Source organism: Phyllobates terribilis, unplaced genomic scaffold, assembly GCF_046119375.1.
Source record: "Phyllobates terribilis strain yellow unplaced genomic scaffold, ASM4611937v1 Scaffold_1__5_contigs__length_1240528914, whole genome shotgun sequence".
Taxonomy (NCBI): domain Eukaryota; kingdom Metazoa; phylum Chordata; class Amphibia; order Anura; family Dendrobatidae; genus Phyllobates; species Phyllobates terribilis.
This window is the reverse complement of record NW_027362761.1, coordinates 1,040,294,703-1,040,312,786: the sequence shown is the minus strand read 5'-3', so window position 1 is coordinate 1,040,312,786 and position 18,084 is coordinate 1,040,294,703. Positions and strand designations below refer to the sequence as shown.

At 42.6% G+C, this 18,084-nt stretch overlaps 1 protein-coding gene across 1 annotated transcript; it reads left to right on the top strand.

Annotated features, from left to right (window-relative positions):
* The first annotated feature begins 377 nt into the window (after window positions 1-377).
* On the top strand, window positions 378-16,866 carry LOC141172399 (lecithin retinol acyltransferase-like). The gene is made up of 2 exons (XM_073656561.1): window positions 378-1,047; window positions 16,017-16,866. The coding sequence occupies exons 1-2, from the start codon at window positions 514-516 to the stop codon at window positions 16,167-16,169; spliced, it is 687 nt and encodes a 228-aa protein (XP_073512662.1). The 5' UTR covers window positions 378-513; the 3' UTR covers window positions 16,170-16,866.
* The last annotated feature ends 1,218 nt before the right edge of the window (window positions 16,867-18,084 follow it).

The following is an 18,084-nucleotide window of genomic DNA, read 5'->3' as shown; positions in this document are numbered from 1 at the left end:
AGTAGAATTGCTGGCAACTTGATGTGAGAATCCTGCCCGTATAAGCATAATAATAAAAGTCAGCAAGTCTGAGTTATGTTCTGCAAATATGGATGACCAAACAGTCAAAATGAGAAGGAAATGGAAAGAAGTTTTAAGCCCTCCAGGTTTGCTTTAAAAAAAAAATGTTGTGAAGCTTCATTCATGAATCAGCCTGTTATCCACTGTGGAAAATCCGTGGTGTAGGATAGGGAGTGCCTGTTCTATGAATTTACTCTTCAGAGGGCTACGAGAGAAGTGCTGTTGCCGGCTGAGTGTTTATGTCTAGAGGGTTTGTTCCAGTGATACATTAGCAAACCGCTCTGGCAGCTGCCAAATTCCTTACAGCCAATCGTGACCACTGTGCTATGATGTCACTGCAAAACACAGAAACCTTATAAATATCCTTCAAATTAAAGAGCTCAAAGCATCTCTCCTAAAGCACAACTTTAGGTCTCGGTTACAGCAGACAGACTGAAAGCAAAAAGTTACAAGATGAAAAGTTCTCTGTTAGACTTGTTGGTGCTTTTCCTTGATAAAGTATCATTGGTCACCAACTTTAAGCTCTTTAGCATGCCAGAACAGGCTCAGGGTGATTCCCATTACCAGGATTCATCCTTTTTTAAGCGAGGAGACTTGTTGGAGGTGCCCAGGACTTTGTTTGTTCACTTTGGGATTTACTTGGGAAATAACAAGGTTGCCCATCTGATGCCTGATATCCTCCCTGCTATTTCAGATGACAAGTATGTAACTGGGAAAGTCGTCACCAACAAAAGGCTGATCCTGGGCGTCCTGGCTAAGGTGGCCAGTATAAGGGTGGACACTGTACAAGACTTTGCCTATGGTGGAAGTATAATAGTTAATCACATGGACAAAAGTTTCAAGACCAAACCTCTTTCTAATGAAGAAGTGGCTGAGCGGGCTGAGAAACTTGTGGGGGCCACATCATACAGCCTGCTGTGGGATAACTGCGAGCACTTTGTCACTTATTGCAGATACGGATTTCCGGTTAGCTTTCAGACCGATAAGGTAAACTATAATGATCCATTTTATTTTCTATCTTGAAAACTATATTGTGACGTTTGACTCTTTTATATATAGAGAAATGAATGCAAAATGATCAGCAAGACACTCATTTACTGAGAGCTTTGTGAGCTAGCTAAGCAATCCAATGATGAGAGACTGAATGGCCGCTTCTGGTGGGCTGAAGCAATTTACACAGTATGTTGTTGTTTCACATGGTGTGAAAACTTTCATGTATATTATTGTGAAGGATTGAGTGTGTTGTAATTCTAAATACATATCCAGTGGTCTCCACAACTTCAATTCACTTTCCAGGAAAACTTGTGGAGGTGTATTCATGAACAAGTCATTCAGACATTAATACCTGCAATCTTGGAGATTTCTAAAAATGATCATAAAGAGTAAAGGCGTACTGTATTCTGAGATGAGTGTGATAATGGCCAGCAATAAGAAGTAGAAATACTATTAAAATGCACAGTGGAAAGGGCCAGCTTTTTGCAATTTTCATGTCAATATCTCAGTTAGACTTTCCTGGGTATAGGTAGTACTGTTGGGTCTTTATTGCGCCACAAGCTTTAAATACTACAAGCAAGTGAAGTTTCCATGGATTACTCGTCCTTTGTTCTTGTGCTTTTAATAGACAGCATATAATATAAATCTAGGATAGTTGGTTTATTTTCATGGAGAAACATTAAGATTATGTACCCTGTTATCAGTGTTGAAAAATTATTTAGCTCACCCTCTTATCGGCCAGAAATCACAGGAAACGCGGTGCACGGGAGCACTTTTGGGAGAGTTAACCCCACACAGAAGGTTCCAATGCAGTAGGAGATCCAGCACACGTGAATAGATAAAATCAATGCTTTATTCCAAAATTGTTAAAAACCTCTTCATCAGTGTATATTCCATGAAAAGATTAGGAAGATTAGGCGAGAGTTCTAGAAGACATGGGAGCTATTACTTGTTTCAAACCTTTGAACTCCATGATTCTCATAATTGCTAGGAAATTTGGAGCAATTTTGGAATAAACATTGATTTTATCTACTCACGTACCCTGCTTTGTACAGCCGGCCATGGTTGGTGCTGGACTAGTCTCATCTTTGGATATGGTCCCAAGCTGGATCTTTAGAGTACATTTTCTCTGAAACGCCAGAGAATTTCAGAGAAAAGTATACCTGGCTACTATCGTGAAGCTAGGCTCTGATTCGTGCGGCCCGAGGTTTTGGCAGCTTGAATCAGATGACAGGTTCCCTTTTAACTACAGACTATCTAGATCAGGGATGTCAAACTCAAAGATACAGAGGGCCAAAATGAAAAACGTGGACAATATCATGGGCCAACCAGTATACAGTATAATGGGCTCTATACAGATTAATGGGCCCCATATAGTCTTTAAACAGTAAAATGGCCCCACATAGCTTTCCATACAGTATCATGGGCCCCACACAGTCCTCCTTATAGTATTATGGGCCCCACATAGGGGTGGTGGTTCTGCTGTCACCTGCCAAATATAATCACCCTGCGAGCCAGATTTGGTACACGGGCCAGAGTTTGACATGTATGGTGTAGATAAACTGTTCTGTATGAAAAGAATATGAGATATATATGTATTGAAAGCAACCTATAGGAATTACCCAGCTGAAAGTTGCAATCCTTGCTGCGCCACTAATGGTTGTGATCAGTAATTGCATGAGCATAACTATAGTTATAACAGCAGGAGCAAAGTGGTTCATTTTTTAAGACATACAGAGGTTCTTTTTTCACTCGATGACTAAATATGCTTGAACCCAGGCCACAACCCTCCACCCACTGATTTCAAATTGAAATCCTTATCACAGAAAAAATAAATGAGAAAAGCACTTAGCTGAATTGAGCTAATCTGTGAGTGTGAATTTACAGCGTCTGAAACTTTGAATCCTTGTCAGAAACTCGAAAGTCAGATTTCGGCAACGGCCCCACTATCAGTATTCGGTCAGCATTTTTTCTTAGGACTAGGAGCGAAAACCAGGAGTGGGTGATAAATGCAGAATTGGTGACTTGTTTCTATTATTCCTCACCTGGTTTTGGCTTCCACTCCTGAGAAATACTGACCGAATACTGACCAAATACTGGGGGCCTCTCGCTGACTGTGCTATGAATTCTCATTTCATTCGTGAGCCGCCCCGGTCCCTTCAAACGCCGCCTCCTGCAGCTGCATGTAAGTGGATGACGTCTCTCCCTCATCCACGTACTGCCCGAAGTCTCGCGCCTGCATGGTGGAATCACTGGCTGTTCAATAGGGCACCTTGAGGCACACCTGCGCAGCTCATCGATTTCACTGCCCAGATGCGAGACTTCGGATACTACGTGGATGACGGAGAGACATCCACCACTTACATGCAGTTATAAGAGGCGTCTTTTGAAGGGACCGGGGCGGCACTGATCACAATGTGGAGACACCCATCAGACAATTTACATGCAGCGCGGGACAAGTATAAAACACTTTTTCTGAGGTCTGAGGATATAAAGGGGTTGCAGGAACTCCACTGTTATGATCTTAAAGGTAATGTGCATAGTTTATATGCCAAAAAACTGGTGACAGGTTCCCTTTAATTATTATTGTACTATAATTTGTCATACTATGCCTAGTTCATTCAGTGCACATTTTGTTTTTTTTAACACCAAGAGTGAAGTTTAAGAAGCCATGTACAACTTCACTAAACAAGATGCCCAAGAGCAGCTGGCGATGAGAACCCTTGGAGTACATCTGTAGTAATTCTCCACTAAAATGAATCCATTTCTGAACATCCTAGTGCTCCGAACAAAAGTTCTTTTTTATGAATAAGTCAATGGGCAATTTCCATCCCCTGCCAATTGATTCTACAGGCAGTAGGGCAGATTGTAAAATGGTAACTTAGTAGGAAATAACTCTTTATATGATAATTCTAGAGGGTAGGTTTATAGATCAGTTTTGTGTCGATGGTCAGTGCCCATAGCCTAGCATAATCTGAGAGAGATATATAAATGGCATACAACATTTTTCTGGCTGGCACAGGGAGACATCATATCATAACTGATGCCAAAACCACTGCTATAGGAAAGTATGGGATTAATTATGGTTTTAGTTTTCCTCTAGAATCTCTGTACCAAGTCAGACCAAAACAAAACTTCACAAATCCTCTTATTTCTCCCTGATATATAAAAACATGAGTAACCACATTAAGTAGCCAAATAAAGCAGCTTTTAGCACAGAAGTTTTTTTGTTTTCGTAAAGTTGGCCAGTATTTCTTTTTTCAAGGTTTTGGGATTTTTTTTTTACTGTTACAAGCTAGCTTCTGTAGACGCTCCGTGGATTGCTCGTAAAACACTTCACTTTATAAACATTTGCCTGGCTCTGTAGTTTTATTGCAGAATCTGGGCCAACTCTTTTTCAGTCTGGATTCAGAGCGTACATAGTAGTTGACAGATCTATAATCTATAGGACCTGATACTGAACATGAATATTTACTTTTCCCAAACACTATTGTGGAGTAAGTACTGGTATCTTGCTGGATTTTTAGAATATGGATTTATAGGTCCACTAATGCACAGGTCTGATGGAGTGATGTGTTAATATTAAGTAGTTGTGTTGTATATTACATACAGATACTGTTGTATATCCTTATAACATTTAACTGTTTATTGTAACTGGCTACTGACCTCACGTGATGTTACATACAATAGGCTACACATCACACCACTGACAATGGTGGTGCCCACTGTACTGAGAGGTAATGGCCAAAATGGGGCTACATAAAGTGGTGGGGTTCAGCATTAAAGTGGTATTCCCATCTCAGACATTCATGGCATATCCAGAGGGTGTGACATAAATTACTAATAGATGTGGGTCCCCTATTTCATGGCAGATGCGAATGGAGAAGTGTTCTCTCTTCATTCATTTCTTTGGGAACTTTCAAGAATAGCCAAGTAGGCCTCCTCTGAAGTATTCATAAACTCCACATTCTGGAGACAGGTGTGGGTCCTGCATTTACCAGATATTCATGGCCTGGTTTGTGGATTTGACCTTAGGACTAGTGATGAGCGAGTATGTTCTGTTAACCCTTTCGGCAAGCATGCTTGGGTGCTCGCCAAGTATCTTCAGCGTGCTCGGGTGTTATGTTTTAGTCACTCAGTGCTCATGATTTGCGACTGTTTGACAGCTTTAATACATGTGAGGAATGCCTAAGAAACAGGCATTCCTCACTTATATTAAAGCTTTCAAACAGTCACAAATCATGAGCACAGAGTGACTAAAACATAACACCCGAGCACGCTGAAGATACTCGGAAAACACCTGAGCATGCTCATAAATCTCGAGTAACGAGCATGCTCGCTCATCACTACTTAGGACCCGATTACCAAAGTTCTAAAGTAAATTATTTTGGAAGGTAGCAAAGTTTTTTGACTTTTGATGTTTCCATGCCAGTTTCTCCCAGGTCCATCAAAATAGGTGAAACTGAGGTGAGACACCACAGTTCATCTGATTCATAATGAGTTGTGGTGTTTTCTATGGCAGAAATCTTACTTCAGTCAGCTACTGGAGTAAAATTTCTGCATAGAGGCGCGCATTACTTGTCAGACGCTCCTGATTCATTAAGTGGCGTGCTCCTATTCATAAATCATGAATGTCTGTATACAGCACACCCCCTCATCAAGACCGGTCTAGATGAATCAGGGCCTTAGTGTCCGATATGGGAATAATAACCCATTGATGCAGGTTTTCTGCATCCACCACATTTCCATGTAGCGCAAAACTGGGAGGAAAATGTGTCTTGCAGAAAACAGCCAAGGTCTGTTGATTTGTCTCTGATGAAACTGTGGAGAACGGCTAATTGTCAGCAGCCAAGCTTACTGTATGTATAGGGAACATTTAGGATGAAAACGCATTGAAATTTTCTATTTATACAATTCTTTATTACAGCCTTTAAGGTAGTGCCAAGGTGACTGTATGTTAGTAATGGAACATACTGTGGAGAATGTATCAGAACATATTGTCATTATTTTGCATCTAGAACTTAAAGGGGTTTTCTCACAAACAAAAGTTCATTTTAATCAATAGTTCTTGGAATAATAACTTCCACAATTGAATGTATTTAAATATAATGTTCCTGTGCTGAGATAATCTTATAAATGTGCCCCTGCTGTGTACTGTGTAATGGCTGTGTCTGACCGTGCAGGAACATGGTCTGATCATATCACTGCTCCTGGGCAGATGAGGAAACAAGAGAGTATACAGACATTACAGCAGGGGGTTGCAGCGGATTCTGTCTTTTGAAGTAAAACATTGTTTATAAACAGTCAGGGAAATGTTTTACCTCACAGAAAGAATCAGCTGTGATCCCCTGCTGTAATGTCTATATACTCTCTTGTTTCCTCCCCTGCCCAGGAGATGTGGTATGATCAGACCATGTTCCTGTACGGTCAGACACAGCCATTGCACAGTACATAGCAGGGACACATTTATAAGATTATCTCAGCACAGGAACATTTTATTTAAACACATCCAATTGTGGAACTTATTATTATTCCAACATCTATTGATTAAAATGAACTTTGGTTCATGGGAAAACCCCTTTAAGTATAATTTCAATATAAGGCACAGTGCACACTGTGTCTCAGCCTTTCATCAGCAGTATAGTCAGCATCTAAAGGAAGCTCTGACTGTATAGAGGCACATATCGTTTATAAGGTCCTATTGTACAAAAAAAGTGTAGTGCACTGTATTAGTATTGCACTTTCGGTACAGTTAAAAAATAACATATACCGACATAGAAGTAAAACCAAAAGAAGAGAATAACACACTGGCGCTCACAGAAAATTGGTACAAATGCAGCTGCTGGTAGTGGGGCAGGCTCGGTGTCTTTAGCCTGTCAGCAAAACAGATATAGTGATAACAGAATAAACTACAGCGCTATTCAGGAAAATAGAGCACATAGAATATGAAACGGTGAAATTAACACCAGATATATGAATAAATCACATGTGGATATGATGCACATAAGCTGGTTAGTCACCAAAGGACACGTGTGTGCTCAGTATACCTATGCCTTGTTGTGGCACAATCCCATGGCTGTATATATCTCCACTAATATTTCACAAAAAATATGTGCCCAAAGTGAATCATAAATCATAAATCTCAGGGGATCACAATGCCCGATGTTTCCCCTGATCAGCCGCAGTGAGACGGCTTAATTGTGGCTCTACACAGTCCATCCTGCTGTGGGTGGGGTACTTACTACTAGCAGACATACAGCTCCCAACTTGGCGTAGTGCTGACAGCAAGGTCCTGCTGAGCAAAAGTTCATTGCGGGAGTGTCCTCCCATGAATGCGCCTATCTGTGTCTGTCAGAGAATATTCAAATAGCAGTACGCTCTGGCCAGAAGTGCTGCTGCTGGACGATGGCACGAGTAGCGGGCATGTCAAATGTGACACCCTGAGAAAGAACTATGTCTCCTTCGAAACGCATCAGTTTTGTGGCTGCACCAATGTCCCTTAGCCTTTTTTGCAGTGATGTCACATTTAACAAGCCCCCAATCAGGCACACACCCAAATGTTCTCTTGGCCTTACATAGTTACACTAGCTATTGAACCCGTTCTACGCCCGGTTGGCTAGCATTTTTATATGGTCCTATATCCTGGCATATGCTCCTCCATCCTGGTATATGCTCCCTTATCCTGGTCCCCCAATCTGGTATATGCTCCCCCATCCTGGTATATGTTCCCCCATTCTAGTCCCCCATCCTGGTATATGCTCCCCAATCTTGGTCCCCCATCCTGGTATCTACTCCCCAATCCTGGTCCCCCATCCTGGTATATGCTACCCCATCCTGGTATCTTCTCCCCCATGCTGGTATATGCTCCCCCATCCTGGTCCCCCATCATGGTATATGCTCTCCCATTCAGGTATATGCTCCCCCATCCTGGTCCCCCATTCTGGTATATGCTTCCCCCCATCTTTGTCCCCCATTCTGGTGTAAGCTTCCCCCCATCCTGGAAAATGCTCCCCCATTCTGGTATATGTTACCCAATCCTGGTATATGCTCTTCCATCCTTGTCCTCCATCCTGTTATATGCTCCCCAATGCTGGTATATGCTCCCCCCATCCTGGTCCCCCATTCTGGTATATGATTCCAACCATCCTTGTCCCCTTTCTGGTGAATGCTTCCCCCCATCTGGGAAAATGCTCCCCCATTCTGGTATATGTTCCCCAATCCTGGTATATGCTCTTCCATCCTTGTCCCCCATCCTGTTATATGCTCCCCAATGCTGGTATATGCTCCCCCATCCTGGTCCACCATCCTGGTATATGCCCCCCCATCCTGATATATGCTCCCCCATCCTGGTATATGCTTCCCCATCTATCCATCCATAAATAAAAAAAAAAACACTCCTACTCACCTTTCCATCGCTCCCCTGCAGCACATCGCCTGTGTTATTTTACTAAAATGGTGCCAGAATCAGTGCCTGTGCATTGTGCTATATCTGGCGCCATTTTATTGAAGACAAATGTGCAGAGTGTATTCAACAAAATGGCACTGGAGTAAGCGCATGCGCATACCGCACTGTCCGGTGCCATTTTGTCAAAGACACTGTGCAAATTTGTCTTCACTAAAATGGCACTGGATATCGCGCTATGCGCAGGCACTGATTTCAGCCCCACACTCCTCCCCCGGCCTCTCCTGAGATGACAGGCCTGAACAGGGAGGTATGTGTTTATGGCGCAGGACATCGCTGTGATCTAGGATGTGGGTGTGTCTTCATGTCTGCGGCCAGACTGCACGGGTGCATTGTGCTTGCGCAGTCTATAGAGGTTTCGCAAGAAGGACACATCCCTGATTATATTATAGATAAGTTGAAAAAAAAGACACAAGTCCATCAAGTTCAACCTTCCTTGACCAGTTATAAATTATTTCTCTCGCTAGATTATTTAAACCCACAATGTCATTTGTTGACTGAATAAAGCCCTCTGGATAAATTTAATGTATCGACTGGTAGCTTTTCCCTGTGTATAAGCCATATTTAAAGAGGTTGCCCTTTGTTGGACATTTATGGACTATAGACAGGATATGTGCTAAATCATAAATGTGCTGGTCCACCATATTGTGGCTGTTGTGCATGGAGAAGTTGTCATGCTTGCATGGCATGTGGGACCCACATATTTCATACATTTACGGCATATCCTGTCAATATGTCATAAAAGTCCTATGTAAGGATAACCCCCTTTCATGCTCAGACAGTTTACAGAGTAAGTATAAAACAGCTTTTCAACTACTTCTGTATGTATTTTAAGAAAAAAAAATAATTTAAATAAGCAGTCCCATCAACATTTTTATCCTCTTAATATATTGCAGTCATCATATTATTGTTATGATAGTGTAGCAACTCACTCGAGAAAAATAGGTAACACACTAAAAACTGCAACTGACCCGGCCAGTTCCTGTACAGACTAGAGATCCTGACCCCACAGTCCTTAGTGGTTCCTATATGGGCTGAGAGAGCCTTAACCACAGACTAGATGATGGCAACTCAGACCTATGCTATCTAAAAGGCTGTAAAGCGCTTCACGTTCCTCCTAAAGAACCAGAGGGCAGAGCAGAGTGCAAATTACCTCCAGAAAAGAAAGAGTGCTGATATAGAAAGAGATCCCAGAGTGAGTAAAACAAATCGCAAAATACAAAATAAAGAATTAAGTACATACTGTTAGAGAATATGATGCCTACTTCCTAAAAAGAAACAGAAGATAGGTGCAGGGTAAAGAACATAAACAGCAGAGGGATAAACCCTATCTGGTCTTTCACTGACTGGCTTAAACTACAACAGTATGGCTGGACATCAAATGAGACTATCACCAGCAGGAAATACCAGAAACGGGAAAGTATATAAAGCTGTACCCAAAAGGTGACAGGGCAGACAAATGAGCAAATGAAAACACCTGTTACCCTAAAAAGACTGGTGCAAAGATAACAAAAACTAAATACCCGGAGAAAAGGTTATCTGCTGTGGCTCGGCAGACAGGGAAGCCGACCACAAAGCACAGACTCAAAGATTCGAACCCAGACACATGACAATTATTTAGCAATAAGTACTTACAATTGCTCATTTTGCCCTTCTACCCAGGTAATTCTTCTGTTTTGCATTAGGTCTATGACATCAAGTGATTAAAAACTGACTAACTGAATCATTCTAAGCTCTATGTAGAAATGTAGAGGCTAGCACATAGGGCCGCTACCATCACGCTGTGTGCCGGAACCATCTTTTCTTCGCCCAATGCCCCCTCTACTATTAAGGACTGAGACCAGAGTGTGTGCTGCAATGGAAGATTTGCTGTACTCACTGTTACATCATCCCTTGGACCGACACCGACTTCAAGCAAGACAGGAGATCGTAGATCCAGGTTAACAGACTCACTTTTACTGTGCAATTCTTCCATACATGGCTGCAGTACACAGATCAAGACAAGTTCTTTGGTTAGTGAAGCCCCCTTGATAATGTGCCATTCCAGTATTTGCTCTCGTCCCTTCCTGAGACTCGACATCTTCCACATCTTTTGGGACCCGGCTAAGAAACTCCCCTCTAGGGAAACAGAGGCCTCGCACTGAGCACCTCTAACAGGCTATGAGCCTAGGACATTGTCAGCGTCCAGATTCTGTTTCAAATGTGTCCTTATTCTGGTCTGATAACTTGCACTAGTAAAACACTTTTTCACTGCTGATACTGCTGATGGAGTCTGCTTTCCTATCTGCTCAGTCATCCTCCACACTCCGTCTCTCTCTGTGTATGGGGAAGAGAACCTACCCTGGTTCTGTGCACTCGGGTTTTGAACCCTGGACGGAGGTGACCTGACACAGGCCTCCCCTAACGGCAGGCGTATGACGCACCCCCTGGGCCATGGGGTACTCGGTGCCGGGCCAGTCGTTGCTAGGGGAGATGTCACAGTGGCGGTGACCTGGTCCGTGACCCAGGGTGGTCAATCAAAAGGGGATTGTTTTTACAGGGGATTTATAGTTTTTATATATATAGTTTGTGACTCCACCTGTGGTATGCGGCTATGTGGAGCCACCGCTGCGGTGCAAGTCCTCTGGAGCTGTTGTTGACACAGCAGAGTTGGTTTAGCTCTCCACAGGTACAGCTTAGCTCTAGGGCAGTGTAGATGTTGTAGATGTTGCTGGGCATTGTAGTGCAGTGTAGTGCAGGGAGTGATGGCGCAGCAATAATTCACAGAGACAGTGGGGTGAAGTCTTCAGAGTTTACTCACAGTTGTTAAGTTCCTCAGGTTGCACTGTACAGGTTACCGCCTCCCACGTCACGCTGCGTTCACCAGGCAGGGGTTCAACAATCCCTCAGGTAGTTCAAGAGTGCCTGACAGGACCCCGTTCTATGTGCCTTTCTCAGTCGTCTTCCTGCGCTGGCTCTCACCCTCCTGCCCTGCGCCTCACAATCAGTGTCCCAATCCGGTAGCCTCGGGTCTTGTTGGGCGACCTGCAGTCCCCTGGATCCTCTGTGGCCACCTTTTCAGCGATGTAATTGTGGCTGTGGCAACTGCACCTTGCAAGTACAGCAGCCTCCGGTTTCTAGCTGAGCCTTGTAGTTCTCCACTAGTTTAGGGGCCGGTCCCCTCTGCGGCTTGATCCTTCCACATCTGGTAGATTCGGGCATACGGGTGGCCTCCAGCACTGCCCGTACCCCTAGGATCCCCTCATTCCTCCTGGAGCCTTCCTTCCTGCTCCTCTCTCCTTCTCAGTCTTGGGCCTCTCACTAGGCCCTCCTCCTGAGCAGAGCTCCTGCAGAGCTCCTGCTCCCTTCAACTCTCCTCTCAGACTGGCTTGTCTGACTGAACCCACTCTCTCAAGATGGCTCCCTCTTTTATACACCTCCCTCACAAGTGCTCCCCTAATCTTATTCCTCCACCCACACCCACTACATGGTTCCCCCTCACTTGGTTCCCCTCCACTCCAGCCAGGGACCAGGGACTGTGCTCTCCCTTAGAAGCAATCTCGCCCTGCCCTACTGAAGTGGATGTGTTGGATGCAGGTGTTAGGGTCCCGGGCAGCACTCTATCCTTACCTGAGAGTGGGATACCACACCTCTGGGTGAGATGCAGTACTTCTGTGGCGACTGAACCCTCAGGGGCGCCACATACCCCCCACATGTACACTGCCTAATGCTCCTTACTACTCACTCTCCCCTCCTAGACTGTCTGTAACCAGGAAATGATTTTCTATAAAACTGCTCAAATGCTGTAACTCCTCCCAGCTAATGATGTAACCCCTGTATTAACTACCTAGTGTCTAAGCAGTGTAGTGTACTAAATTCCTTTCTCTATTGTATGGTTCCCCCTTCTGGGCAGACCTCCTGCATCCCAGGGACGGCCTTAAGCAAAGCCTAAAGGGACCGGCATACAATAATCGGCCATGGGGATTTCACACAAGAAACACTTTTATCACATAAATAACCATCAACACATATTATTAACCCATCTTCAACTTGACGTCTTCATCACCCAACAGCCCCCTACAGAAACACGAGGTCAATTTTCCCTGTATGACTCATAAGTCACTGCAAAAGTCCCTGGCAGAGGGAGGAGCGGATCAGCTGGGTCAAGAGTTGAAGAGGGGAATGATAAATGCAGGGACAAGACACTTCCTGTTTCTACATGGAGCAGAGAAGAATTAGCTGTGTAGAAAGACAAAATGAGCAATTGTAAGTACACAGTGCTGTATATGATGGCTGCAATATATTATGAGGATAAAACTTTGATGGGAGTGCTTTTTTAATGTGGCAGATTTGTTCTAAATTATTGGATTGGATCTTGCACCAAAAATTGCTAACAAAATACATTTTTTGTTCACGAGTTGTGTAAAAAAATCCAATCTACACAATACCCAAAGATTTACTCTGAATTTCTCTTTGGATCTTATTATTTGCATTACAAGAGGGAGAAGCCATTGGAAAATGTTCTGTATGTGAGCATGGCCTTAGGTTGTGATATGGCTCATCTATAAATATTTATAAACCACACACAGTTCACATGATAACATTTGTTACCTTATTCTATTTCTTTATTACATTTTGTCTTACTTGAATGACTAATTTCCTAGCAGTAACACACAGTTAAACTTTAGGTTCTGTTTCCAGTAAACTATGATGACATGAAGAGATCTTGTAAATTCTTGTTAAATAATTGTACCAAGAATTGAATTGAATTTAAAAAAAATATATATTTTGTTAGTAAAAATGTAACTATTTATTCGTATAGAATATAAAATATGTTCAGTGTCAAAAGGAGCACAATGGTGATTTTTTAAAAAAAATTCTCGCTTTGTTAGCAATCTTGTGTAATAAGTACAGTAATGTACTCACCAGTCGCTGTCTTCTGCAGTTGTCAGCCATGCTCTGATCCGTTCTGGCACCACGTGGCTGCATTTGTGACATGCCGGATCACTTTCTGCTGTGTGGAGGTCACTTTTTACATTTTCCTAGAGAGTCTCTTTCTGAGTCTCATTGAATTACATTGAGAAAGTAACCACTGCTCCACACAGAAAACACTGTGTGATCTGGTAGACTAAAAATACGGTCATGTTGTTTCGGAGCGGACTGGAGCACTGCTGAAAACTGCAGAAGACGGCGACGTTGGGGTATGTTACTGCATTCATTACACAACTATTTAGAGAAATGGTGGGCACGGGAAAATAACAAAAATTATTATTAATTGTAAAATAGGGGTGCTACCCGGACCTTGCAAAAGTATAATATGAGAAATGGGAAGAAAAAGCTGCAAGGAAAAACGTGTGCACATCCATAATAACAGTGTTACGGATCCGGGTGGTGGAACCTCTGTGCTACGGTGCAAGGAGGGACCAGAGGGGCGTGACTAAGTATCTACACAGCCTGACCAAGGTCGCACGGCGGCTCAGTCGACTCCGTGAACCAGGGAGGGACAGAGCAGAGGGACTAGGTGCCACTCTGAGACCGACCTTGTATGAGAGCAGGTGACGCCCATGGGTCAGAAGGCAGGAACTGACTGATACAGCGGATGAGCACGGCAGGCAGGCTGACGGGTGGTCCGGGTAGACAGACAGGCTGATTCGGCTGATAGCCAGACGGGTGCTCCGGGTAGGCAAGCTGGCGGGCACAACAGGTAATAGGCAGGTGATTCCAGGTAAGCAGGCAAGCGGGCACGGCAGGTAACAGGCAGGTGCTTCCAGGTAAGCGGGCTGGTGGGCACGTCAGGTAACAAGCAGGTGCTTCCAGGTAAGCAGGCTGGTGGACAAGGCAGGTAACAAGCAGGTGCTTCCAGGTAAGCAGGCGGGCGGAGCACGGCAGGTAACAAGCAGGTTCTTCCAGGTAAGAAGGCGGGCAGAGCCCATTGACAGACTGGCGGACTGGATTGAAGGACAGACTGTCGGGCTGGAAAGTAGTCAGACTGGCGGGCTGGACTGAAGATCAGACTGGCGGACAGGACTGACTTGCAAAGGACCTGAGGGCTGAAGCAAAGTAAGTATCACAGAGCAGCAACCTTGCACGGGCACCTCCATATTGGAGGAGGTGCTTTAAATAGGGAGAGTCCTCCGGCCATTGGCCGGAGACTTTTTAGGACGGTGCACGTGGCCCCTTTAAGAGGGAGGGAGCGCGCGCGCCCTAAGCACAGTGTCCGGGAAGCTGCATGCACCAGCAGCAGCAGCAGGGAGGCCGGAAGATGCCGGACCAGGAGCGCGGTGGTAAGGGAGACGGCGTCTCTGCCTGGCAGGGGGCAGAGACGCCGATGCTACTAACAGCCATAAAGTTTATTAAAAAAATGTATGACACAAACAAAACAAACGCTTACAATTAATTAAAAACATTAAATATCTTAGAGGGGTGGATATAATAATCCAAAAAAATGTATTACCCCTTCATCAGGCAGTGCTGATGCAACAGTAAGATTACCTTGATTATACTATACAAAGAAAAACTGCATATAGATGAGAATGCTAATAGTAAACCCACACAAGTGAAGGTTGGTTGGATCAGTAATATGCATATGCAGTAATAAATAATAAATATGAATTAATAGAAGATAAGTAGAAATATACAATAAAAAGAACAAATGCATAAATAAATACCAGGGTGAAGGATAGTGACTGATGCTGAAGATCCCCACGCGTATCGCTGCTGACTAGCAGCTTCTTCAGAAGTACCTACCCTACTCCCTGGTATTTATTTACGTATGGTAATACATTTTTTTATTATTATATCCACCCCAGTAAGATATATGTTTTTAATTGATTGTAAGTGTTTGTTTTCTTTGTGTCATACATTTTTCCATAAACTTTTTGGCTGTGTTATGGAGACCCTCTTTGTTTTAAGGAGAACTTTGAAATAGACAGCAAAGGGTCTTCACATTGCCAGTGAGATTCAAATTAAGATACTTCATCGATGAAGGAAGAGAGACAGAATACATGTGACATGCATTGTCAGCAGGTAGTCTTCTGGTGTGGCAACAAAGACTCACCATATTTATTAGCTAGACAGAACAGAACTTCATTGTTACATACAACTGAACAGAAAACCGAAATAGACTTATTAGTAACAAATTTCCCTTGGCCCAGCGTAAACCTTCTTGTCAAGGACTTTACAGGAAACAAGTATCTTAGTCAGACATTCCACAATGTGAAATTAGAAAACACTCAAGCAGACTTCAGACATAGCAAAAATATAAATCGTTTTTTCTAAATTAATACTGATATCTAGATATTAAAAAAATAACCACAACAACTGTTATTATGGGTGTGCACAAGTTTCTTCTTGAAGCCTGCACTGAGTCATTACACATTCACACGATTGCTAACAAAAAGAGAAATAATATGAAAAATGGTGTGTTCCTTTAAGAAAAGTTGTTTATAGATTGTTATTGGATCTAATATATAGGTTATATTATAGGTTATCATCCTAACAGTTAATTTTCTTTATTTTCTAGTTTTGTGAAATCGTGAAGAGGATAATTAGAGATCAGAGAAGTGTGTTTATTTCTGCGGCTTCAGGACTTGTGTTAACATTATGTCTGGGATTGGATCCTTCAACGACCCTGCCTTGTCTCCTTATCACATTCACACTGTGGATGGCAAGCTAGAAGCAGTGTCATCCGCAAACTGTAAATAGTGCATAATGTAAAATAATGTATTTATAATGTTAAAGTGATGTATGACAAGTCATGTATTATCTACTCTAAGGTACAAAGCTACTGCACATTAAAAAAAATGTACAAAATTAAAGTATGATTGTTGATTGTCATGTTCTATATAGTAGGTAAATCCTGAACACTTTAAATCCATCCATATTCCTATAATAGGATGATGACTGACGGTGGATCCAATCTCTGAGCCAGCTGCGGATCCGTCCAGCGATCCATCCAAGTGAAAGTGGTTGTCCTGCACTTCCTTGCTCAGGACCACCATTGTGCAGGAACAGCTGTGAGGAGTCACGGTGTTAAAATACAAAAAAAAGTTATTGTCTTAATACAGGTCTAAGGGGTAACGTTTCTCCTTATGGAGGGTGACACACCAACTCTGGCACGTCAAGGTAAGGAGGCTTATTCGCCATGCAATGCTCCTCTGGGAAATTTAATATGCAAATTGCCTCTTCAGAGAAAAAGAGGACTTGTACTCTATAGCGCCACCTACTGGAAGTTCCCAGAGGAGCATTGCATGGCGAAAGCCCATGTGCGGCACATATACTACATATTTATTACTTGTTAGCCCCCCCCAGCTTGTTAATATTATACTTAATTACATTCCTCGATTTGATTGCACATACCTACTGTCTATTTTTTATCATGTACTGATTTTATTAAATGAATTTAATAAAGGTATATATGTTTTATAATATAACCGTAAAATTCCGTCCTTATTCTCTTTATATTTTTTATCATCAACATACTGTATACTCTAGAGGAGGAAGAGTTGTTTAGCTCATGTGAGTAATTTTTCCTTCGTGAGTGTCCTGTTAGTAAGTTACAGTACATTAACCCCTTCATGACCGGAGCATTTTCCGTTTTTGCGCTTTCGTTTTTTGCTCCCCTTCCTCCCAGAACCATAACTTTTTTATTTTTCAGTCAATATGACCGTGTGAGGGCTTATTTTTTGCAGTACAAGTTTTACTTTTGAATGACATCACTGGTTTTACCATATCGTGTACTGGAAAACGGGAAACAAATTCCAAGTGTGGTGAAATTGCAAAAAAAGTGCAATTCCACAGTTGTTTTTTTTACATTTTTTTATTTTTTTTTACCACATTCACTGAATGCTAAAATTGACCTGCTATTATTATTCACCAGGTCATTACAAGTTTGTAGATACCAAACATGTATAGGTTCTTTTTTATTTAAGTGGTGAACAAAAAAATGCAAAATTTGCTAAAAAAAAATTGTGCCATTTTCTGAGACCTGCAGCGATTCCAATTTTCGTGATCTGAGGCTGGTTGAGGCCTTATTTTTTGCGCGCCGAGCTGACATTGTTATTGATACCATGTTGGGGTAGATACGATGTTTTGATCGCCCATTATTGCATTTTATTGCAATGTTGGGGCAACCAAAAAAACATAATTCTGGCGTTTAGAATTTTTTTCTCGTTACGCCGTTTACCGATTGGATTAATTCTTTTTTTAGATTGATAGATTTGGCGATTCTGAACGGTACCAAATGTGTGTATGTGTGTTTTTTTTACTGTTTTATTTTGAATGGGACGAAAGGGGGGTGATTTAAACTTATATATATATATATATATATATATATATATATATATATTTTATATTTTTTCATTTTTTTTACACTTTTTGCATGCTTCAATAGTCTCCATAGGAGACTAGAAGTTGCAGTTGTCTGATTCCCTCTGCTACACAAAGGCGATGATTAGATCACCTGTGTGTAGCAGAATTGCTCACTTGCTATGAGCGCCGACCACTGGGTGGTGCTGATTGCAATCTGGCAATGACATCCACAGGGGTCTCCTGCAGACCCCCGGGTTGGCATGCCAACTCATCGGTGACCC

Bases quoted from the DNA above. Each gene is read 5' to 3' on its own strand.
- LOC141172399 (XM_073656561.1), top strand. From the start codon at position 514: ATGAAAAGTTCTCTGTTAGACTTGTTGGTGCTTTTCCTTGATAAAGTA. The intron at 1,048-16,016 runs GTAAACTATAAT...TTTATTTTCTAG, and splicing joins TTAGCTTTCAGACCGATAAG to TTTTGTGAAATCGTGAAGAG.